The following is a 26,116-nucleotide window of genomic DNA, read 5'->3' as shown; positions in this document are numbered from 1 at the left end:
AGGAAAAGTCAGGGATGACTGCAAAGTTTCTGGCCTGGAAGAACATGGCTCCAGATGAGACAAATCAGTAAGAGAGTTCTTTGGCTTAGATGAAAAACTGATGAGAAGTGGATGGTGGATTTTCAGCCAGTGGCAAGTTAGGAGCCAAGGAAAAGGCAAAGGTCAAGATCCAGATACAGACATGGAAGTCCTCGTTTCCTAAGTAGGAACAGGTGGAGCTAAGAGAGGGCTGCTGGGGACTGTCCCTCACAAAGCACAGATGGTGAGGGCAGAAGAAAGATGACTGGCCCAGGGACACACAGGGACTTGGGGACAGAGTTGTGACTTAAACCCAAGCCTCAGTAGGACAGATTTTCTCCAAGTGGGTTCCAGGAAACACTAATCCCAGCAAGATGCTCAATGAAAGAACATGTCCCTGGTCAAATAAGAGTAGGAACCCTGCCTACTGAATCCTGCTTCTGGAAAGTCAGGACGTACACTAAAGACTCTGAGTTGTGTGATCAAAAAACCTTCTTCACTTTATTTTATTTTTTTAATATAAAACTGCATCTTTTTATTTTTTATTATTTTTAATCCTTACACGAGGATATTTTTCTATTTATCTTCAGATAGAGTGGGAGGGAGGGAGAGAGAGAGAAACATCGATGTGAGAGAGACACATCGAATGGTTGCCTCCTGCACAAACCTGACCAAGGCCAGGGATGAACCGCAACTGAGGTACATGCCCTTGACTGGTACTGAACCCGCAACTCATTGGTTCACGGGCCAAACCGGCGAGGGCTCTTCTTCACCTTATTTAATTCACCATCTCCCAAACTTACTGGGCCACAAAACCACTTCATCAGGGGACACAGTTTGAGAACTTATACTCAAGTGCAACCAGCTTCCCCTGTGAAGCAAACTAGTCACAAGAACAAAGGAAAGAACCTACAGAACAGAGGTGAGTGCGCTGACCACAAACTCAGAGCAGGTTCACCTGAAACATACTGGTGAGAACCAGTGTGCAGCCCTCTGCCATCCTGTTTACCAATAATATGTGGCTCTCCAGGTACCCTGCCCCCAGAGATCACTCACCCTCCTGAAATGAAACATCCCCAGAAAAGGAAGTTGTGACTCTTGCTCCTCCTGCCTGCCCACAGGTGTGAACTGACCTCCTTCTCCTCCTCCTCCTCCTCTCCCCTCCAGTACTCCACTCACCTTCCCTCCCTCCTGTGCCGACACACCATCATTTCTTTTTCTTTTCTTTTTTTATCCTCACTGGAGGACATTTTTGCATTTATCTTCATATAGAGCAGGAGGGAGAGCGGGAGGAAGAGAGAGAGAGAGAGAGAAACATCTCTGTGAGAGAGACACACCGAGTGGTTGCCACCCATATAACCCCAACCAGGGCCAGGGACAAACTGCAACCGAGGTACATGACCTTAGCGGAAACCAAACCCAGGCCTGTCTGGTCCACGGGACGACACTCTAACCGCTCAGCCAAATTGGCCAGGGCCACACCATCATTTCTTGAGACATAGCTGTGATCATTACTTTCCCAATAAAAATCTCCAATGGCTCTAAGGCTGTGTCACCTTGGACAAGGTAGGGCCAAACCTCCTAGCTTGGCAACAAGGCCCTTCAGTTTCAGCTCTACCTCCCTCCCCATTCTTATAAACCAGGCCTATGACCACACTTTTCTCTTTGCTTAAAATGCCCTACCCTCTTTCCTCTAACAGCAAACTGCATTGAGAGACAGGTCAGAATCTTAAAAGCAAAGCCCCAATCTGGCCTCGTCCTTTTCCTTTCTTCATTACTATAGAGCTGAGACAGCAGATCCCCTGGGGGAAGGAAGGGAATCCTCAGGGTTCCAAAGCCTGGCCATGTATATCCCTCTCTGGAGGGATAGGGGCCTTATCTGTCTGCTGGCTGACCCAGCTCCAATCTCCCAGGGTGCCTTCAGGTAAGTATAGGCTTTATGCTCTGGTATTAAGTAAGAGGTGACCCTGGACCAGTTTTCCCCAAACCTACCATCAGAATCATCTGAGACAATTTGCAAAAATATGGGATCTTAGACCCTTCCCCTAGCGAGCCTGACTCGGCAGATCTTGGGAAGGACTTAGGTGGACAATTAACAAGGAGCCTAGGTGATTCTGTTTGGGGAAGTTGAGCAATGGGGATATGACCCTCCTATCTTCACAAGTCTTGGGCTTTCCGGCAAGAAGGGTCCTCAGGGTCTCTACAACTCACAGGTAATGGAGGCAGCCCTTCTCCGTGAGGCCCAGCAGGCTTGAACTGCTTGATTCCCCAGCCCCGGGCAAAGACTTCTGGGAGGCCCTGCTGCACAGTGCACTTATGAAAAAAGGTCCATTGCTAGGGTCTTCTCACTTCAGAGGGCCCCACAACATCTGCCAAGCCCCAGCCCCACTGCACCTTTGCATCTCAAGATACTGCTAAACATAACCCCATTTTCAGGAACTCGAGAGGCATCTGGACTGTCTATCACCCTACTATCACTCACTTTCTGAAACCAGCCCAGTAAACAGAAATTCACATTTGGTCTGCCCAGCCTCCTGAAGCAGACATCTGCAGGCTGGTCTTAGTTATGCTACTTCCTGAGTTCCAGAAAGATGGTCCTGAGGTTTCTTGGAAAGGGGATGCCTGGGCCCTGGTTCAGTTCTGTCAATGACTTGCTGGATGATTTTTTTTCTTTTCTTTTTTTTTTTTTTTAATCCTCACCCGAGGACATTTTTTTGTTCAGATAAAGTGGGAGGAAGAGAGGGGAAGAGAAAGAGAGAAACATCGACGTGAAAGGGACACATCAAGTGACTGTCACCCGCATGACAACCAGGCCCGGGACAAACTGCAATCGAGGTACGTACCCTGAACGGAAACCGAACCCAGGTCTTTCTGGACTGCAGGCCGACGCTCTAACCGCTGAGCCAAGCCGGCCAGGGCTGGATGATTTTTCTTTAGGAAAGTACCATCTGCTCTCAGGGTACTGGTGTCCCATTCGTAAATTGCAGGGACTGGAACTCAACAAGCCCCAGAAGAACTCTTATCGACCCCCCTCCCCCCAACTGGCTCCTCTGATGGCTCACAGAGCTTTATCACTGAACAGCCTCTTCCCACTCTCCTGTTCCTCTCTGCACCTCTCTCACGGCCTCCATCAGCTGTGGAGGCTCAGAATCCTGCGGATCCCACCTCTGGGGGTGGACAGCAGCAGCAGCACCAGACCTGGAGCTGAATGCTTTCTTCTTTTTTTCAACTCTCACCCGAGGATATTCTTCCATTGATTTTCAGATAGAGTGGAAGGGAGGGAGAGAGAGAAACAGTGATGTGAGAGAGACACACCAATTGACTGTCTCCCACACGACCCCAACCAGGGCCGGGGATCTAACCACAACTGAGGTACATGCCCTTGATTGGACTCGAACCCTCAACTCTTTGGTCCGCGGGCCGACGCTCTAACCGCTAAGCCAAACCGGTCAGGGCCTGAATGCCTTCTTGGGTCCAGTGCCAGCCAGAAGGCCTCTCTGAGTGTCCTGCACACCTCCAGCCATGACACAGGGGTTGTCCTCTGCTGCAAACCTGGCTCTGGCCCAGTGAGAAAATTCATAGAGCTCAGACTCCAGGAGGGCAGTGACCAGCTCTGCCCAGAGCCCTGCAGACCTGCTGCCAGGTCTCAGAGCCACTGCTGGAAGCCTCAGGGAGAGGCGATGGGAGGAAGCAAAGGACTGAAGGCTTCATGGCAGTCCTCATGCTAAGTCAAGGCTCCCTTGCTGTGAGGCGCATGGCGTGTGCTACCACAGGCCCTCGGCCCTGCTGGGCTGGCTTGTGTGTTTTCTTGGCTCTGAGAGCTGAGAAGCAGGGTTACGTAAGCAGATGAGCAGATGTGAGTCTGTCCTCAGCTCCCCCAGCTAAAGCCCTGCCACGTGGGCCTCTCAGCTGGGAGTCCAGGTCACGGCCTTGCGTGTAAGTCACTCAATAACTTCAATGTGTGAGCCCAACTCAGACAAATTCCACTGCTCCCTTGCTCAGCACGGCAAGCCCTGATAATCCAGAGCCAACCCAGCACAGACTCCTTGCTTCACTTTCATGTTAGCTAAACCACTAGTTCAATCCTCTAGTCTCCGCAAAACAGGGTGGAACATCTAGTCGTTGCTTCCCAACTGATCAGCCAGTGGTTCAAGACACAATCCTTGGCCAGAAGCTGGGCTGGGACAACCAGCTTGGACAAAGTGGCAATAGTTGGAAGAATGTAGGTGGTTCTTCACATTAGCTAAATGTAATCAATATATTGAATGTCTTTTCCTCTAAGACCGAGTGCTTCTTACTCTTAAATGTTAAAATGTACTTTCTTTTATGAAATGATCATGATAGACTTTTACACTGGATTGATTTTTTTTTTAATTTTGATGTTGGATTGGCAGCCATGGGTAAAGCCCCTCAGTTTCTTTTTTTTTTTTTTTATCCTCACCCGAGGACATTTTTCCATTTTTTGTACAGACAGAGTGGGAGGGAGAGAAAGGAAGAGAGAGAGAGAGGGAAACATCGATGTGAAAGGGACACATTGAGTGGCTGCCACCCACATGACCAACCAGGGCCGGGGACAAACTGCAACCGAGGTACATGCCCCTAGCGGGAACCGAACCCGGGTCTCTCCGGACCGCTGGCGGATGCTCTAACAGCTGAGCCAAACCGGCCAGGGCAAGCCCCTCAGTTTCTTTTTAAATTTTCCCGGGCAGTGGAATTCAAACATTTGAGAACTGTGGGACTACGCAGTGCCCAGAGCTTTATGGTTCTAAAAGTTAGGATGCTGGAACACCTTCCCTGGCCAGGCCTAGCCCTGACAGTACATGGCATAGCCTCTCTTTGAGATGTCTCCTCCCCGAGTCCAGTGTTGTTCCACAGGCATCATGGGTGGGCCATTTTTCTCTGTACCAATCTTCCAAAAGCCAGATATGTACTGGAAGCTGAGCCAGACACTACCAAATCCCTGGCTTGGAAATGACAGGTGTTTGCTGTGGTCACATGAACTCATGGTGCCCCCTGGGTCTCCTTAGACTAGAAATGAGAAGCACCATCTACTGCAGAAGGCTCATGCCAAACCTTCTCTTTGGTCCTTCAGAGAAAAGAAGCTCTCTAGAGTTCTCCAAGGACTTAGTTATTACCAGTCCAACAGCTGCCTGGCCTCGGCTCAAACATCATCACCCTTAGGAAGCCTCCTCAGACCACAAGGTTGGTTCTTCCTCAAGTACTCACAGCACCACATGCATTCAAACATTCACCCGGTTACCTCATATCACATGCCAGCTGGTAGTGCCAGGCATGTAGCACCGAAGCTGGGTTAAGAGGAGGTCTTTGCTATTGGGCGGGGGGTGAGGGACCAGCAAAGCAGACAACGATGATAAAGGTGACAGTGGTGCGAACAGCTGACATGGCACAAAGGAAGGGGAGTCAACTCTGGGGCCAGGGAAGAGAGTCAAGGAAAGCTTTGCAGAGAAGCAGCTGCCTGAACTATGCCCCTCAGCTCCTCTCCAGGAGCTCACCACAGAATTGTGAGTGTCCACTTAACTGCTGTGGAACCAGAACACACCAACAAATCTTGGCTAAGTGGATGGTGCACAGCTATTCTCCCTGCTCCCTTGCAAGCAACAACAAAGAGGATTTCGATACATCTCGAGAACACGCGATGAAAGAGAATGGAGATAGAAAGCCACCAGAAGAAACTTCTCAAGTCTCATGTTAACCATTTTGATTTGAGTTTTAAAATCTAATTCACAAAGTCTTCAAAAGTACTGAGAAAGATGTATTTCTTAAACCAGATGTTCATGCTATTTGTCTTTATCCCTTTGGGTATATCCATAAAATTAGACAATAAATATTTAAAAATATAACCCAAGGACAACAAATGTGACCTCCTCCTTCAACCCTTTCCCAATAAGGAAAAGTCTTCCAAAATAAAGATTTCAAAACATACAACTCAGTGATCAGAAAACAGAAATAATCTATTTCTAATGCTGACTTGATATGCTTCAGGCATACCACACACAGAACACACTCTCAACACTCACGTTCTCTCTGCCATTTCACCATCCGAGCCATTATTAGACCCCGGGAAAAGAAACGTTTTTTCAACAGGAAGCAGAGCACATCTGTGGTCTCAAAACCCTGCATTTGGGGGCATAGAGAAAAACAAAGTATTTATTCAAAAGATAAAGGCACCTGCCAGAGGAGGTCTGCAGAACAGAGCACAGGTGGCCAAGGAAAAGCTAGACAAATTGGGCATGGTGGGGCCAGTTGCCCCTCCATCAATCTCTGCTCAAGATGTAGTGCTGCTGTGTGCTCAAACTGCCACATTTTGTAGGTCTTCCAAAATATGACCTGAAAATAACCTGGTCAGCAATGGACCACCGACCTCAGTGAAACTGGCCTTTCTTGTGCCCTGCTCTCTCCCCCATTATAAATTCCCACCCAACCTTCAAACAAAGGCCGAGCACTCTCACTTGCTACTGTATTTGCTTTCAAAACGCTGGTGAGCTTTCCATCTATTGCAAAAATTCTCAAACTGTGGTGTACAAGGATCACCTGGAGAAGCAAATTGTAGATTTCTGGGTCCTTCTCACTAGAGCTTCTGATTTGGTAAGTCTCGGGTTGGGGGCCAGGATGCTGCATTTTAACAAGCACTCTAGGTAATTTTAATGTGGGTCCTTATATTTGGAGAAATGTTAGTTTATAGGTTCACTCATTAACCATCACCTCCATCCTACCCCATGAAGCTCTCTCTAAGAATGAGGTACCAAGAAAAACAATTTACACTCAGGAACTACCATGTATTTCTCCTTTCTGACAATGTATGTCATGTAACAGAACACGTTTCACTTTTGGCTTTTGTAAAGGGGCAGATATCATAACTATATTGGGCCGTATAATCTGAATATCTACATTTTAACTCTTCCTTGGTCTTAACTTTTTAAATTACATTTTCTCTTTTTGATTCTATTTATATTGTTCTTTTTTATGGTGTGCACTCATAAACTATCTCAAAAAACTCTGTGAAAGTTAACAACTGGTAACATAATAATCCTTCAAAATTCAAAGCAAATGTCATCCACTCTTCAAAGCTTTCCTCAAGCCCTGGCTGGTTTGCTTAGCAGTTAGAGCATCAGCCTTCGGACCAGAGAAACCTGGGTTCGGTTCCCGCTAAGGGCACCTCGGTTGCAGTTGGTCCTGGCCCCGGTTGAGGTCATGTGGGTGGCAACCAGTCAATGTGTCTCTCTCATGTTGATGTTTCTCTCTCTCTCCCTCCTGCTCTATCTGAAAATAAATGTAAAAATGTCCTTGAGTGAGGATTAAAAAAAAAAAAATTCAAAGCTGTCCTCAAGCTCCTCAGGCCTGTCAGTCCCTGCTCCAGATGCCCCAACACCACCCTTCAGGATGACAGCACCTTGCTTGCTCCCTCATCTCCGTGAGGGCAGGGGTTGTATGCCGCGCCATTCCTTTTTGTACTTGGGACAGTTACTGGCAGAACAGCAACCAAGGATGTGTTGACCCATACAGTATGCGTTTAACTAGAAGTTAAGAAGGTAGAGCTAACAAAGGAGGGAACCATGTTGCCTTTAATGCTTGAGAATCTAGACTGTTGTCCTAATACACACCTACGACCAAGGCAACCAAGGGCAAAAACAATCCCCTTTCTGGGCTCTTAAGATGCCTTTGATTTCTAGGCAAAGCACCTGATTTGTGATCAGTGGGCACATCCCCCACCCTCAATATTGAAATAAGTTTCCTGCAGGTTCTAGCCTACAACTCGAAACTTTGTGGCAGTGGACAGCCTACTGAAAATGTTGCATTTCCTCATCTAAACCTCACACTGCCACATCAAACAGGCACTTCACCAAATACCACTTGTTCCTTAATAGAATAACCCCAAAGTCTGGTGTGGGTTGTGAGATCACCAAAAAAGCTTTAGGCAGTCACTCAGTCCAGGGTCCTGTCACCAAGGGTACCAAAGTCTAAACCTAATGGAATAAAGCTATGGTCAGATTCCATCACCTTCCTTGACCCAGAACACGGCAGAATCCTGGCAGACCAGGGCTGGAAGGACCTTGAGAATTATGTTTCAGCCCCATGTTTACACATAAGAGTTTAAAACAGAAGGCCAGAGAGATTGACAGACTTCCTCAAGGATGTTCTTGGATTGCCGCCCCCCGCCCAAAGCCACCCTTATCTTCCCCTTATTAATCTTCCAGGTTTCTCATGCTCATAGATGAATCTACATAGCAAATTGCACACATGCCCCTTTACTCTCCCTACACTGTGCCCATGGGGATTCTGGCTCAGAATCTTTCTCAACCTAGGGCTCCAGGAGCTACCAACTGATCCCAGATGGCATAGAAGTGAATCTTATTTGACATTACTGACCTAAAAACTCCTCAAGCACATTTCTATACCACACAAGGTCATGACTCCTGACTTCTAAGGCAGAATCAAGAAGAGAATACTGAGAAACCTCTGGAGATCCCAGAACTGAGGGCATGATAGTACACTTCTGTCCTGAGGTGACTCCAAAAATGTTTCTTTTTTATTTTTATTGGATTTATTGGAGTGACATTGGTTAATAAATTGATATAGGTTTTGCCCAGTCAGTATGGCTCAGTGGATTGAGTGTTGTCATAGACTGAGAGGTCCCTGATTCTACGGCGGGGGGGGGGGGCACATGCAGGAGGCAGCTGATTGATGTTTCTCTCCCCCATCAATGTTTCTATCTCTCTCTCCCTTCCTCTCTCTTAAAAAAAAAAAAAATATATATATATATATATATATATATATATATGTTCCAAGTGTACAATTCTATAATACATCATCTGTATATTGTGTGTTCACCATTCAAGTCAAGTCTCCTTCTATCACCATTTATCGCCCCCTTTACCCTCTCTCCTACCTCCTCCCCAAAAGGTTTTTACCCACAGTGCAACCACAGAGATGCAAGGCCCTAAGGTCAAGAAACAGTGTTGGGGATCATAGAATTTTGAACCTCAGTAAACAGGCTTCCCAGTGTTTGTCCACTGGGGAAAATCGTCCCAGGAGGAATTTCTGCTTTGTTTGGTCCTGACCCAAAAACAGATTTCCTCCTTACCCAGCCCCTCACCCTCCCTCGATCGCTCACTCCCTCCATCCCCCTGCTGGAATTTGTGGAAACTGCACCTGCCCATGGTTATCAGTTATCACTACCAGGAAAGGCTCGGGAGGCCCACTGGCCTGGAGATTCTGTCAGCACCAGGAAGATCTTGCTGCACCTCCCTCCTTTCAAACTAGAGCACTTCTGGAAGGAATGATCTGAACTTCTCAGAAAGAATTAGAATGACAGAGTCTGGTATTTTTTTATTTAAAAAAATTTTTTTAATATGTTTTTATTGAATTTTTTAGAGAAAGAAAGGGAAAGAGAGATAGAAACATCAATGTGAGAGAGAAACACTGATCAGCTGCCTCCTGCACACCCCCCACTGGGAATCAAGCCTGCAACCCAGGCATGTGCCCTGACCGGTAACTGAACTGGGATCTCAGTCCATGGGACAACGTGCAATCCACTGAGCCACACCAGTCAGGCAAGTCTGGTATTTTTTATTTTAAGACTTTCCCTCCAGGCTGAGGCGGTCCCCCTACTCCACCTCCTCTGAGACCTCTACTGTCAACCTGGAGACAGTCACCAACAGGTAGTCCAAGGCCTGCCACTTGAGATCTCCAGGCCCAGGATGGCAGGAGCCACATTTACCTCCATTCCTCTTCTGATTACTTTCCCCTCCTTAGAATGCTGGGGGAGAACACTTCGCTCTTGCACCTTCCTAGGTCATTTGTTAGAAAAGATGTAGAAATCTGACACACAGTTCTATAGGAGGTAAATGCAATTTCCATGGGGAGCGGTGTGGTAAGAAAAGGTCACAGACCATGGCTCAAATCCCTGAACCACTTCTCACCCTGGCCAGGTGACTCAATTGGTTGGAGTGTCGTCCCATACGCCCGAAGGCTGAGGGTTCGGTTACCGGTCAGGGTACACACCTAGGTTTCAGGTTCGATCCCAGTGGGGGCGCACATGAAAGGCAACCAATTGATGTTTCTCTCTCACATCTATATTTTTCTCTTCTCTAAAATAAAATAACACACATCCTCGTGTCAGGATTAAACAAAAAACTCCCTGTGCCACTTCTGAAAAGCCACAGGCAAGTTTCATAACCTCTGAACCTTGTCAGGGACAGCACAGTGCCTAAGAAACAGTAGGCCTACAACGTATAATTGCTGAATATATGAATAACATTGCATGTGGGCCTTACACTCTAAGAGGCAAAGTCATTCTCGATACAATTCAATAGAGGCTAAAGGATCACAAAGATTGACTGTTTGCTGAGGAGAATCAGCTGAGCTTAGCTACAGCGGAACACCTAAAATGTAGAGGAACTAAGGGTATTAACACAGTTACAGAAAAACAGGAGTGCTGGGACATTGCACAAACCAAGAAAAAAGGGTCACATTCAAACAAAGGATAGCACGAGCAATGTGAACAGATAGATGATAGATTCAGAGAAGATACCTGCAGTGTTTGTGACCAGCAAGCAGTCGATGTGTCTCTCTCACATGGATGTTCCCCCTTCCCTTCCCTCCCACTCTATCTGAAAAATCAATGGAAAAATATCCTCAGATGAGAATTAAAAAAAAATTTTTTTAAACAGCTGGGTGAAAATACTAGAATCAGAATGAGCTATAAAATAACACTACTTACAGCCCTGGCCGGTTTGGCTCAGCGGTTAGAGCGTCGGCCTGCGGTCCGGAGAGACTCGGGTTCGGTTCCCGCTAAGGGCATGTACCTCGGTTGCAGTTTGTCCCCGGCCCTGGTCGGTCGTGTGGGTGGCAGCCACTCGATGTGTTCCTTTCATATCGATGTTTCTCTCTCTCTCTCTGTTCCTCTCTCTCCCTCCCACTCTACCTGAACAAAAAATAGAAAAAATGTCCTCGGGTGAGGATAAAAAAAAAAATTAAAAAAATAACACTACTTACATATGTTAAAAATGCACATACATATACTGTATGACCTGTTTATATGACATTCTCAAAAAGACAAAACAACGGTAATGGAGAACAGATCAATTGTTGCCAGGGGTTAAGGGTTGGAGGAGAGTGGAACTATAAGGGGGATTTTTCCAGTGATAGAAATGTTCTGTACCCTGATTGTGGTGGTGAGTACACAAATATATACTTGTGTTAAAATTCATAGACTTATACACCAAAACAAAAAACAAATTTACTGTATGCTCATCTAAAATAATAAAATTAAAAAATACATATATGTAAAACAGAAGCTCCCATTTGGCAAGAGCAAAAACAGACACACATTAAACACATTAGAATGGCTGCCCTGCCCTGGCCGGTTTGGTTCAGTGGTTAGAGCATCGGCCTGCGGTCCAGAGAATGGCTGCCCGAGGGGAGTGGAGAAATGGAAGGGGAAACGAGGATAAAAGAAAAAATAAGTAAGGCAAGGGAGTCCATGATGATAATGAGCATGAAATAGTTTGATGGCTGGATGGAAAGGAAGGAAAGAAGGAAGAAAGTACAGAAGAAAATAAGAGAGTAGTAGAGCATGAAGCTGGATATATCCTTCCAGCACTGTAGAGGGGAGAAAGGGGCCTTGACCTCTAGACAAAACCAAGGTCCCTGAGCAGGTCTACAATCCTGTGGGGACAGATTCATCAGCCATGACAGCCCGACACCACCCACCATTAGAATATTCACTTCTCTGCTCTGACTTCTGACTTACTGGCTGAGTAAACTATGCCTTCCCTTGTAGTGCTGCCCGCAGCCAGAGAACTCTAAGACACTTGAGAAGAGTTCAATCTTCCCAGTAAATCAGAAGTTTGGTGTTCCAGCAGGTAAATAAGTCAGTCTCCTGGGAGATTTATTATTGAGTCAGTTGCCCCTGTGATATGTTCTGGAGCCCTGACTGAATTTCTGGAGCAATTATGCCGGTTACAAGTATATCCTTCTCTCTATATCTAGAACCAGACTTTGGGATGTAGAGAGCCTGCTTCTCTATGGGCCTTCTGGGCAGTCTGCCAGCTGTGCACTCCTAGCAATACCTCTCAGGTATCAGGACCATTTTAAATGTAGTAGCTCCATCCAATTTCCCTCTCTAAGGAGTGAGTATATAATAACATGTTCTTTGCAGGTGGTAACTGAAATAACACATATACATATTTATCACAGTGCTTGACACTAATAGATAAACACTAATTATGACTTTGCCTTCTCATTGACTCCCTAGAACTTCAAAGCCTATAGATTATTACAGCCCTACAACCACAAATGGCTAAAATTCCATCTTTCTACTCTGATCCACCAGCAAAAGTGGCAGATTTGGAAGAGCCCGGGATCTCAAAGGGTCTTTTGGGCATAACATAAGTCTTCCTGCAACACATAAGGGTTGCTCCCTCTAGCACCTCCTCCTGACCATTCAGCAATCTGTAATCTATAATGGTATCTCCCCAGGACACTGATAAACAATGTCCACCTGGAAAAGAAGACTACGGGCCACCACAGAATCCTGGCCCACCTGACACATGGCAACACACACTCCGAGTTCCCACTATTGTGAATTCAACAAAACGAGAGGTCTTCTCCCGGTGGCCTTGGATAGGTATATTCATATATAAGCTAGATCACAGTCTCCACTAAACCCTGGTTCCATGCTAAATCCTGTCCCTGAACTGTAGTTATAGCCTCACACCTTTTCCTTCCTCCTGTTAACTCTGCCCTAGGGCAGATGAAAAAAAAGCAAAAAACCTGTATTTGGAGGAAATTATACCCTGCTGCCTAATGTGTCGAATGCATGTCTTCTGTGCCCAAGGGGATGGGTTAGGCATTGATCAAAAGACAGAGAACTGATATTACCACAAACCTCATCTCATTCAATCCTCTTATCAACCCTCTGTGGTAAGAATCATCTCCCCATTTTACACAGGAAGAAAGTCCCACCCTGGGTCTCCCAGGAACATTATGCTGGACAGCAGCTCTGGCATGATTCCAAATGGACCCAGAGAGTATCCTGTTAATAACTCACAGCTGATTGTTATGGAATGCAGTAGAAGAGAGGACATATAGAGCAGCTGTCCCAAGTTGAATCCACCCTGTCTATTGGATTTATAAACCTTTGGTCACTGAAATTGATACTGCTGTAATTAGTTATTAATAATAGTAAAGGAGCAAAAAGGGAAGCTAGACATTACAGGCATGTCATTTGGGCAAAAAGGGAAGCTAGACATTACAGGCATGTCATTTGGACAAAAAGGGAAGCTAGACATTATAGGCATGTCATCTGGGCAGCTTCACCAGAAAGCTGCAATTTCAAACTCCCCAAGGAATACTGGCCCAAGCTAAGTTAGCCTGATGCTGGACTGGACTCTGCTCCAACATGGAAAGGAAACTCTGGACACTGGCTCTAATTTTAGCTCTACTGAAACCCCAACTATACTTCTTCTAAGGTTGGACTAAGGGATATGGGACTTTGGAAACCCAGGGGTGAAATTCCACAAAAATAAAGTTTTCTCCTATATCACATCCTTCCTTGGAGACCTTCAGAAATGCTTACTCCAGTGGTACCCCAAGAATTCCACTTCCATAAGCAACCAGGGCAGACAAGCCCCTCTCCTCTTCTATAACAAAATCACTAGTTCTAAAGTCAGCAGGCTCTTGTTCGTCTATGAAAGGGGCATGTGCATGAGGGGTGGCTATAGGGACAGAATTGGCAATTCATATTTGTAGACCTTGGACTATTGATCAACTTATTTTTATCCCCCCCCCCCCCCAAAGCCTTTCTTTGTTTGGGCCCTCATTCTGGATTCCATAAACCAGGGCTGTCAGATCAGAGTTCATCCACTTGGGTTAAATGGTCAGTTGCCTCAGCTAGCCCATCAGAACCTAACACAGTTTCTATGGATGGCTGCATAATTATTTCCAGCAACCGACCTGCAAAGTTTTAGATCAATATCATTTTAAAGCCAGTGTCTGCCTCCATTCTAAAGATTTAGCTCCATAAATAAAGGAAAAGTTCTCGGCTTGTGCAAATGAACTATTTGGCAAAGTTGTTAAAAAAGCCACCAGTAAGTCTTTTTGGATACCGAGAAACCTCAATAAGAACCGAGGCAAAGGCTTAAAGAAAAAGCTTCAAGCCCAGTGGATTGAGCATTGTTCCATGGACTGAAAGGTCCCGGTTCAATTCCCAGTCAGGGCACATGCCCGGGTTTCGGACCCAATCCCCAGTAGGGGGCATGCAGGAGGCAGCTGATTGATGTATCACTCTCTATTTCTCCCTTCCTCTCTCTCTAAAAAAATCAATAAAAACATACTTAAAAAAAAGAAAAAACTTCAAGTCCATAGTGGCCACAGGCCCTACACAGGAACCTTCACACACACACACACACACACACACACAGAGGCCCAAAGACTGGGAGTATGTGAGACTCCTGATAGACCTGGCTCTCCCTCGGAATCCACACTCCTTAAAAGCCAATATCCCTAGCCCAGGAATTTACAATTTAGGGCCTGTGGATTATTCCAATCTTCCTGGAAAACAAAGTAGCAATATCTTCTGGCCTAGAAATTCCCTCTAGCTATTTATCCCAAGGAAATGATTCAAATGAAACAATGAGCAACACACAGCAAAAATGTTCAAGATTACCTATGATGGTGAAATCTGGAATGTTCAATGCTAAGGGAATATCCATAAGAATTTTAGAGTGCTGCTACAAAAGATAATTAGGATAATTATGAACAGCATAACAGTTGAATGAAAATGGCAGAATGCAGAATAGTTTCCCATTACAAATTTAAGAGTATAATAGGTATACATTTGAAAGGTAAATTTGTTTTGTTACACTGTTAGGCACATGTTATGTTTTGTTCCAATAGTAGATAGAAGAATTATGTTTTAAAACATTTTTTAAAAACTTTTTCTTTATTGATTTTAGAGAGAGAGGAAGGAGAGAAGGAGAGAGAGAGAGAGAGCGCGCGCGCGCGCGAGAGCGAGCACGCCCTGGCCGGTTTGGCTCAGCGGTTAGAGTATCTATCGGCCCTCAGGCCAATGAGTCGTGGGTTTGATTCCAGCCAAGGGCATGTATCTCGGTTACAGTTCATCCCTGGACCTGGGAGGCAACCTGTCGATGTGTCCCCCTCACATTGATGTTTCTCTTCCTCTCTTTCCCTCACACTATATCTGAAGATAAACAGAAAAATATCCTCCGTGAGAATTTAAAAAGAGAGAGAGAGAAACATCGATGAGAGAGAACATTGACTGGCGGCCTCCTGCACACCTCCCACCAGGGATCCAGCCCACAAGGTGGGCATGTGCCCCAACCGGGAACCGAACCGGCAACCTCTTGGTACTTGGGTCGACGCTCAACCACTGAGCCACACCAGCCAGGCTGTTTTTAAACATTTAATGTGATGACATTTTCAACCAAAAAAAGGAAAAAAATTTCACAAAGCAAAAGCCCAAATCTTCACAAATAAGAACTATTAGTACTACCAATAATAGATAACATATATTCAGAGCTTATTCTGTTAGGCACTGTTTTAGGCTCTTTTATGCCTATTACCTGAACTTCACATCTACAGTTGAGAACAGAGGGGTTAACATCTTTTCCATATCACACAGCTAGCCAGGCTGACAGAAAGAAACATCCCCCATGCCATTTTAGAAGTCATCCATCAAGCAAAATCTTTATGACTGCTTAGTCAGAGATGGCAAAATCCTCAGCAGATGCCTCACTTGAAAAGAGCCCTTGAAATGGGCAGTGGGTGCCAGAAACCTTTCATGTTGCAGGTATATATATATAACCAGGATTTCTTCCCCACACATCTAGACTCCAAGAGGAAGAGAAGGAGGGCACTAAAGACCATAAAGTCCAGCCCACGCAAACTTCAGAGATGGAAAGAGGGACCAATGGAGCTGGGACTAGCACAAAATGACTTAACAAGTTAAAAGAACCGAAAGTCAGAATCCTCACTCCAGTGGCCTTCAAGGCCTGCTCCCACCCTCTGCTGACCATGAAACCTCTCTTTCTGTACCTCTCCCTCACTTCAACTTCCTCCCTTCAGTCCCTCAGCCTAAGCTCTCCTCAGCCTTCCCTTGTTCAGCATGGTCCCAGGTACACCAGCCTCTCTTTCATCACCTTCTGTTCACCCTGCCTCCACTTCCCGTCTTCTCCTGCCCTGCTTGTGACTAAATACAAGAGCTGGGCCTCAGCTATAATGTTCTCTTGTGCAGCAGCCACAGGAAATTATAGGCTGTGTTCAGCAGTAGACCCCTGCCCTTCCCAACCAGGGAGACTAGTCAAACAGGCTGAGGCAGGGAGGCTAAAATTCAGTGTTTGGAAGAGGTCCTTCATTTTGACTCTGGCCCTGGGAGCACCCATGCTTCCTCTCCTCTCTCTAACCACATGGTAATGCCAGAGTCTGTCCACTGCTCAGGGGCCCCCAGAGAATAGGGATCAGCCCTTGTTTACATCTAACTCCCATGTTTAATATAGTATGTATAGTTAACAATAAAAGTTTGGTGAATGGGCAAATGAGTCCCCATTCATCCTCTTCCTTGGGGCCCCTCAAGTTTGGGGTGAAGACTCAAATCTACAGGACAGGCAGAGACCCTACCCAGCCTGCCTGAAAAGCTCATTTGAATGCCCGTAGTTACCTAATACCTCCTACAATGCAAATACCAGTTTCCTTAGGTCTACCCTTACCTCGGAGTCCTTTTCTGTTTCTTTAAGTTGGTGGTCTCCCAGTATATCAACAACAGCTCTGCGGTTTCAGGATGTCAAAGGCAAAAGGACATTATACAAGACAGGAAGAAACTTTTAAAGAAACATTATAAGGCATATTTAGAATGCACCCTGTCATAGGGCCAGGCAATGACTGAACCCCCAGCCACAGGCCCTCCCTATGACTCAAGTGTGGGGGCAGGAAGGAGCCTGATCTACTGTACCGGTCACACTGGTATGACATAACCCTGATCCTTCCTTCACTGCAGCCCTCTCCACCCCTCCTCATCCCCAAACTCTGTGCCAAATAACCCCTTGCAGGTTCCCAAACCCAAAGTGTCCCTCTGAAGAGGAGGATTTAGCTTCAGTGAGAACACTCAGAGTGGAATAACTTCAAAATAGACAACTTGGGAAGAGCCTGCAGCACTGGCCTGAAGCTGAATTGCTCTACCCCACCTGAACAAGCCCCTACCCTTCATGCTAGACTCTCCTGGTCTCTGAGGCTTCTCCCCCAACAAACGGAATTCCTAAAAACCTAAAGGTTTCTAACTTCATGACCCCTCCCCAGATCTCAGGACCTCCTGAAGGTGGGAGAGCTGTGCTGTGTGTTTCAGAGTCTGATTTGCTAGCTTGTTCCCACACCTTCTATGGAAATAGTCAAATCAGTCATGCCAACCTCACTGGGTTAGCTAGCTGGTTGTTTACCCAGCACCATGACCCCAATGCCATAGTACAGAGTCCATGTAAGCCTAGCAGGGACTTGGCTGCTAAGGAGACAAATGGAGAAGTTACTGAGAAAGCTGACTCGTGGGGCATCACCCCCCCCCCCCAACTGATTCTACTGTAAGCAGGTTTCTGCTTAGGGGTATCCCAAGAGCCTGGCCTGCAACCTGTCCTAATGCCTCTGGCCCAGGCACTTCCTGAACCTAGTTTCCTTTTTAATCACAATTCTAGATACATCCTTCATTCAGCAGTAGATGATACTCATCTTCCTGCAATAAGCAAGCATGTGATTTTTGATGGGTCTATCCTTTAGTAAAACTGGTTTAAAAACCTAGCCCTTCTCAAAATGCACTCACTCCTTTTATTTTCTTTTTAAGAAAACTACTATTTCAATCCAAAAAGTGCATAAAGCTTTATGCACAAGCCTCACAAACCCCCCCCACACACACACACACACACATCCCAAACTGTGTGTGTATGTGTGTTCAACAACTGTGGAATGATAAAAGTTACGACATATTCAGCTGACAGAATAATATAGCCTTTGTGGCTTTCAAAGGTGTAGAAACAAGCTTGCGACAGGATCTTAAGTGAAAAATACCAGACACCAAGCTATCTATAGCCAATTATATAGCCACTGGCCTTCATGTGTGTAGGAAAGAAGGTAGTTGAGGCCAGGCTGGAAAGCAGAACCTGAAACACTGAGGATGTGAGTCAGCCCCTCTGCCTTCTAAGGACACATCTTTTTAGGCCATGTTCACCCATAACCAGCTCCCTGCCAGACCCTGCCCCCTACCCCCAAGCCACCTAAACCTTCTAACTTGACGGTCTCTGACCTTTAGAACAGGATTCAAGATCTCTCCCCAAACTGGTGGCCTGTGTGGACTCATGTAAACATAGAAAACACAACTTGAGACCTTTACAGTCACAGCCACAGTCTGGTTCCCAGGATCCCTCACCAAGTTAAGGGGCAGGAGGGCCCCTGTGGTGGTCTCCGAATCCAATCCCATGCCTTATTAACTCCTGCAGGAGGCAGGGTCGGCTGGGTAGGCTTTACAGTGATCTCACGGCCCAGAGACCACAACGGGCAGTGCCAGAGTCAAATGTAAAATGTCCACAGTGCCAGGCCCTCAAGGGATGTATGCAGAAAGGGCAGACCATTTGTCTTAAGACAGCTGGATTGCTGCTTAACTGGAAAAGAAAAACTGGAATTTCCAGGTAGATGTGGATTCAAGCAGAATTCCAGTCTCTGCTTCTTGTCTGGAATAGGCAAGAAACACTAAGTAGGGAACAACAGATAGGAGGCACTGGGTAAGCAGCTGGAGAAATCACCAGGTTTGACTTTACCACAGGGTTAACTGGCCCATCTCACACGAATCCAGAACCCAGCTGAGCTCCCAAAATCTGGAAGGCCCCTAGGGCAGAATGCATTGAAGGGCTGGGACTGCCTTGGCATTAACTGTCCTGTCATTCCCAACCCATAAATTAGCCAGTTCCCAGCCTGGGAATCCCTACCCTGCTGCTATCCAAAGACCATAACACCCAGCCATATGGCTGCTAATGTCTCATCACAGTATTATACAGCAGCAAGTTAAAGCTTACCAGCCAAGCTAATGTGAGGCTTCAGAAATTAGAGGAACATTTTCACACAATCAAATAAAACCAGGATTGAAGAACTTTGATACCAACTCTGGGTTTCTGATTAAGAGAAAGAAATAAGGAAGAAAAGGAAAGGAGGATGGCTAAGGAGGGAGAGACCAAACACACACACACACACACACACACACACACACACACTTCGTTAAATGTCATCAGCACAGTTTAATTATGCCTCCTCTGCCAAAATTTTGAGTTCCTGAAGAAGAGGCATTTTGTCATCTTCCTCTTTGTAGCTCTAGTGCCCAGCACACGACTGGCACACTGTTGGAACTGAATGAATGAAGTTACCATATGCTTAGCATTAAAGGACATTCAGGCAAACTGCCATTATCTAAGATCTTACAAAGGGACCCAAACACACCTAACACACCTAGCAGGATCTTCCCAACATCTAGGCCCTGAGCCTCTATATTAGGTGCCTACTGGACAATAACCTCAAGAAAGAGCAGTGGGGCGGGCTCTCTCTGGAGCACACCAATGCCTTTCTTCCCTCTCAGGAAAGCATCTTTGTTTTTCTCTCCTAAACTCTAAGGGTCCACACAAGACTTGCAACCAGGGCAACACTGGGCTACGGCATATTGTCCAGAGCTGAACCTGACTCCAAGACCCCCTTTCCTCTAACTTTTCAGTGAGCTAACAGCAGCCCCACCATGGCTCACAGCATTTCTAGAGAGCCAAAGCAGAGCACTGCCTAGGCTCTCTTTTGTTGCTCCTTTTTTTTTATTCCTCACTCGAGGATACTTTTCTATTTATCATCATTTAGAGTGGGAGGGAGGGAGAGAGACATGGATGTGATAGAGCCACATCAACTGGTTGCCTACCGCACAACCCGACCAGGGCTAGAGTGAACTGAAACCAAGGCATGTGCCCTTAGCTGGAATTGAACCCAGGAGTCATTGGTCGGCAGGTTAACGCTCTAACCGCTGAGCAAAACCGGCTAGAGCTTATCGCTTCTTCTATCCTACATTTATCAGTGAGCTAAAAGCAGCCCCACCTTGGCTCGTTTCTTTCACTGTGACTTTTACTTCTCAGTGAGTTCACACAGCCCACTGTGACCCACTTCTTCAATATGTTTCTAGACAGCCAAAGCAGAGCACCACCTAGGCTCTCTCCTGTTGCTTCTTCTACCCTAAGCCCTTAGCGCGCCCTTTGTTTCACTGTCCCAGCTTTAATAAACAGACTCTTAAAATAAAATTTAAATAGGAAAGAAAGAGCATAGGGCAGGGAAGCAGGACACTGGGTTCCAGCCCCAGCAGGCCACTCCCTGGCTGTGTGTACTGAGGTTGGACCCCTCCCCTCCAGTACAATGAGGAATGGGGGCCAAGGGACTGTGTAGTCCCATCCTGGTATCCTATGGCTCCAAGATACTGCAGTTTGAGTCCAATTCCACCTGGTTCATCAGGTGAAGGCTCCCATACTTGCTCAGAGTTGGGGAGGAATTACAACAGACAGGAATCACTCCTGCCACCATTAGAAAGCCGGATAGCTATGGACGGTATTTCTCAATCTCAGCCAGCTGAACCAGAAGGCATGTCTGTGTGTATGTCAATAAATATTTTCCCCAGAAAGCAATAGGACAAAACTGGTTTAAAGAAGTAGTTACCTAACCTCTCAAAGCTTAAAGATCTGGCCACAAGGAAGGCTCTTTGTGCCTCCCCTAATCCCTAGGATGAGGCTCCACCCCAAGCTGGAAGGTGATGAGGTTCCAAGACACAACCCAAAGCGGGGGAGAGCCCTTTCCCAAGCAGAGGCCAGATGTCCTCAAAGTACACACTGTCCTGGGCTTGTGTCCACATATGTGCACATGAGGGAAGATGGAGGGGAGGGGGGCAGCATGCTGGTAGAGAAACACCTGAGAGCCAAGTGCTCTGCAGAGACCCAGCAAATGCTTGTCTTCCCAAGGGTACAAACTGAGGCAAAGGCTCGGCTGACAGCCCCTACAACAGCCAGGGAAATTGGCTCATGAACAAGTGGCTGGCTCCCAGGGCCCTGGCTACCTGTGGCTGCTATTTGCTGGCCCCGGTGCCTGTGACTCTCTGGTGCCCACCTGTAGATCAGAGTCTTCCTCATAGCCCAGCTGAGCAAGAGGGACCTCTGGGGTTCACCACCTCCCCCTGCCCCCATGTACTCTTGAGGGGACCATACCAACACTTCTGATAGGGTAAGGGCACATAATAGGAATAGGACCACAGTTGTTGAATAATTATTCCCCTTACTAACTATAGATAAGAGGTTTTCTTACAGACCCTGGGAAACTGGAGGATGTGTTGCAAGAAGAAAAATAGGACTGTAAAAATATCAAAAGCCAAAGATCTGTAAGAAAACCTTTTATCTATAGTAAATAAGGTGAATAATCATTCAACAGCTGTGGTCCTATTCCTAATATATGCCCTTCCCTTATAAGTCCCAGGTCCCAGTTGAGTCCTCAGGTTAGCTCTAACCAATCCAACCTGAGGTACTGCCCACTCCTTACCCAACCCCTCTCTGGGTTGGCAGTGCCAGCACCGTCAAGTCACATTAGCTGCCACCAACTCTCAGATAACAATGCAAGGTCACTGCTCTTCCCAAGGCAAACACCCAGAAAGGAAGGAAAGGGATCCTTACCACCACAGTTCCATAGTTCAGAGGAGTGGATGCTACACAGAGGACACCACCTACAGGCCTGATCACCCTGGGAGAACTCCCTGGGTATCTTGAAGGAATCCTCAAGAAAAGCCCACCTCCCCACCGCAGCACTCACTCAGGAGCCTCACAATAGCTCATGGGGGTGCCTGGCGCAGGGCCTACTATGGCTCCAAATACTGTACCCTACCCTATGTTACAAAGATAGTGTAGACAAAGACAGGATTCAAACCAATCTATCTGAAGTCAATCCCAAGGTTCTAACAACCCATGACAGATCAAACAGTGACCTGTCAACAGCCCAGCCTGGCTCCCCCATGGAAGGGCATGCCCATTACCCATCATCTACCAGCAGGGAGGGATCGGAGCATCTGGTCCAGACCCCTGGACACCAGAAAGTAGAGCCAAGTTGAGGAAAGGAACTGCAAGTAGTGAAAAGACCACAGCTCTAAACCCCACGGATGCTTTCTCCCACCAACCTCAAAACCACCCCGCAAGGGCTTCGGTAGACACCTGCCCAGCTGAACAGATGCCCCCCCCCCCACACACACACACACACACTCCCAGGAAGACTTTCAGCTTCTCAAGGTTCCCTCTCAGCCAGGAACTTCCCCTCTGAGAGCTGTACCCAATCACTCAAACCTAGGGCCTCAATTAAAATGAAGAAAAACCCTCCACCTTCACTTTCTGGGGCTGCCTCAACAAGCCGACTAAATACCATGGTCCCATGCCTGTCACACAAAGGCAGCCAAGTTAGAGAAAACCTGGGGCCTTTCTCCTCACCCTCCAAAATATTCTCTCTCAGAAAGTCCCTTCAAGCCACCAATTCAAAGTTAACTCAGAGACACCAGTAACTGGTCACCAATTACTAGCAACACCATTACAAAACAAAGCAGAGATGAGTCACCACAGCCTCTCATGCTTCATTGAGAAGACCCTATACCTCAAACATCAATCTAATGAACTTTGGGGTACTTTAATTTGCTAATGAATTTCTCTTTCTTTCTGCACAAAGTCCAGGCAACTATTAAAAAGAAAAGAACTAAACCTTGTATCTCTGGGGTAAGAGAACTCACTCTCTCCTCCTTCTTTTCTCAAACTCTCCATGGGAGTCTGAGAAATAAAACTTCAAATCCCAAGTCCTATTTGTCACATACTTAACACACACAATCTCATTTAGTCCTAAAAATAATCCTGTGAGTTAAGCATGACAATCTCATTTTACACATGAGAGACTGAGGAACTCTGTATCATGCACTTAGAAGCAGGGCAATGATTCGACTTCATGCTATAGGACTAGTTGGCTTCTTAGACAACCATCAAGTCCAAAGGAATTCCATTTTCTGCTTTAAGAAAAGTTCCCCTTATTACCACAATTCATGTCTGACCAATTGCTTCCTTCCAAACTGGATATAAAAATATTGAAGTAATTACTGGAGAAATTGAGCAAGAGCATGTAAGAGGCCTGCTCTGCCAGGGTTCTGCAGAAAAGTATAAGAGTTCCTATGGGCAGGATGCCTGCCTACTTGCCTGGGCCCCTCCATCAGAACAACAGTCTCTAAACCCTGGCATTAGAAATGAGCAGCCACCTGTCTGGTAATCTTGGAAGCAACCTGTGGCTGCGTTCGGCCTGACTGCCTGTGGATTACAGGTCAAGGAAAGGTCCGGGAGTAGGCTCAACCTACTCCTGACACAGGGAATACAATCCCACCCATCCAAGCTCCCAGCCTATGGAAACAGAGGTTGGAGGTTACAGTTCACATCCTCTAGGCAAGATAATTAAGACTGCAGACGGGCCCTGGCCGGTTTGGCTCAGCGGTTAGAGTGATGGCCTGCGGTCTGGAGAGACCCAGGTTCAGTTCGGTTCCCGCTGAGGGCGCGTACCTCAGTTGCAGTTTGTCCCTGGCCCTGGTTGGGTCCTGTGGGGCCCTGGTTGGGTCCTGTGGGGCCCTGATTGGGTCATGTGGGTGGCGACCGCTCGATGTGTCCCTTTCACTTCGATGTTTCTCTTTCTCTCTTCCCTCCCATTCTATCTGAACAAAATATCAATATCAAAAAATGTCCTCGAGTGAGGATAAAAAAAAAAAGACTGCAGACTGCTCCCAGAGGAAAGGGACAACTTATTGCTAACTGGTTATATTTCAGCCCTCCAGTCTCCAGGGTACACACATTATATTCCCACAAACACCTACCACCCCTGGAAGAGCCCAGGAGGATCCTAGGGCAGGAATATGGAAGAGGAACTGAACACAAGGGTGACAACTTACTGTGGGTTGACCCTCGTTAATGTAAACCATGGTTTAGGCTGCTCTATCTAACCTTCCCAAATGACTTCCTGAAATAGGAACCATTCATTATCCCATTAAACGGAAGAAATGTTAATCCATACTCAGTTGAGAGTGGTTCTGTGGAAGACGTGTGAACTGAGAGATCAGCTCACTGTCCCACAGGAGGCCTCATCATCTGTTCCCCAAACTTTAGTGGGTTACTCTGAACTGCCTTGTGGTCTCCACCAGAGTTAGCAGGGCAAAGGTTGTTCCAAGCTCTAAGCACTCAAAATCCAAAACTTCTTGAGTCTTGGGCCAGAGCAACGAAGTCTCCAAGGGCTTTTCAGGTTGAGGCCAAGGGGCCTGCGACTTCCCCATAAGGTCCGGCCCGGCTTCCAACATGAATCTAAAGGGACTCACCTCCCAACCTCTCACCCCCATCCAGCCAGGAACCTCTGTTTGGGATTAGGGACTCTGATCCGGAATAGGTTGGCTGGCTGTCGTGGAAGAGGGCATGGACGAACGTCCGGGGGGCCCTGTCGGGGAAATCCGGGAGAGTTCCAGTCCTTGGACTGGCGCCAACCCGACTCCTTACCGAGCAGCGGGGACTCCTCTGGGCAGGCGGGCAGCGGCAGTGCTGTGATAGGGGACACTAGGGCCGAGGTCAAGTTGTTTGAGAGGCCGGGGCGAAAATCCGCCTCTGGACTGGAATCTTGACCCCGACGCGGCTCGGAGGAGGCGTCCACAGGCGACGGAGGCGCTGCCCCTTGCGGCCGGAGCTCCTCGGAGGGCTGCTTGATGGCAGCGGCGCCGCTCGAGCCAGCTTGCAGCGGCGTGGGCACTCCGACCAGATAGGGCAGGCGGCTCAGGTCGCGGCCAGCCAGGTAGTAGACGAGGGTGACGCCAAGGTGCAGCGCGCAGACGGCCACGAGTAGGCGGCAGGCCCGCTGCAGGGACGCGCCCGGCATCGCGGCGCTGCCGCCCAGGAGCGGCTCCCGGAACCTCATCTTCCCGCCGCGGCTTTAAGAGGCGGGTGGGTTACAACGGGTAAGGCGGCCCGCCCGCGGGCCGCCGGCCAGGCGCTGCCAGACCGCGGGAACTGGGGGAGGGGCCGTAGGGGAGTCGAGGAGCGCGGCGCCCGCGAACAAACAGCGGAACGCCGACTCGCGCCGGCCCGGCCGCCGAGCGCTGAGAAGGGAGCCCGAGGCGCGGGCGGGGGCGGGGCGGGGTCGCCGGTGTGGGCGGGGCCGGGAGAGGAGTTTTCAGGGTGAGAGCGCGAGGGCGGGGTCTTCGGAGCGCAGGGTGGAGGGGCGGGGCCGAGCTAAGGGGGCGGGGAGCTGGGAAATTGGGCTGCAGGGGGCGGAGCTGTTTGGAGGGGGGCTGCGGGCAGCCCCAAGGCGAGGTGGTTTCCTGGTTCAGTATTCCGACTCCAGGGACCTGCAGCGAAGCGCCGTCCTCCTGAGCCTAAGTCGTGGGGGCTTCGGTCACTAGCCAGCCGCGCCTCCACCTCCTCCGATCCACTCTCGAGAGGCGCCGCCACTTCCTGGGGTGCTCAAGGGCTAAGATGTGGGTCTGGGCCTATGGCGCAATGGCAAAGAAGAGGGCGGAGAAAAGGGCAAGCAGGTCATTGTTTAGAGGGGTTGGGGGCCACGGCGGTGTTCCAGCCGGTGGGCCTCCGTAGGCCTGCGGGGTCTGGGAGAGGGGTACAGAGAGGTTGTCCCGGAAACGGGCTTCAACACCGGGCACAAGGTGGGGCAGCTGCGGAGGGATTCTCAGGGACATTCGAAACTCCCTCTCTTAGGCCGTCTAGGTCCCTCTACGGATATGGGGGCCCAAGGAGAAGACGTGGTGCCCTGCGGAAAAGAAAGGGGATGAGTCTGCGTCTCTTGAATAGCCCAGGCTATGGGATCTCAGAGGCCTGCCCAGCTCGGTTTAGGGTTGTGTGTTTTGGGGGTGGGGGGCTCTTCTAGCGCATCCCACCCCACGAGGATACACGCTTTGGGAGGGAAGCAAAGAGCCTTAGTAACTCCCATGCCAACATGCAAGAGGAGAGCAGCCGGT

The 26,116-nt window shown here is 47.9% G+C and overlaps 1 protein-coding gene across 1 annotated transcript in view; it reads right to left on the bottom strand.

Moving 5' to 3' along the window:
* Positions 1 to 25,138, bottom strand: part of B4GALT1 (beta-1,4-galactosyltransferase 1) — a 53,072-nt gene extending 27,934 nt beyond the window's left edge. Inside the window, exon 1 of the mRNA XM_036260709.1 lies at positions 24,651 to 25,138. Coding sequence (XP_036116602.1) covers positions 24,651 to 25,062 — 412 coding nt within the window. The 5' untranslated portion in view covers positions 25,063 to 25,138. The remainder of the gene's footprint in view (positions 1 to 24,650) is intronic.
* Positions 25,139 to 26,116: the final 978 nt, after the last annotated feature.

This window comes from Molossus molossus, unplaced genomic scaffold, assembly GCF_014108415.1.
Source record: "Molossus molossus isolate mMolMol1 unplaced genomic scaffold, mMolMol1.p scaffold_m16_p_14, whole genome shotgun sequence".
Lineage (NCBI taxonomy): Eukaryota > Metazoa > Chordata > Mammalia > Chiroptera > Molossidae > Molossus > Molossus molossus.
Note: the sequence above shows the minus strand (reverse complement) of the source record. Positions and strands in the feature narration are given on the sequence as shown.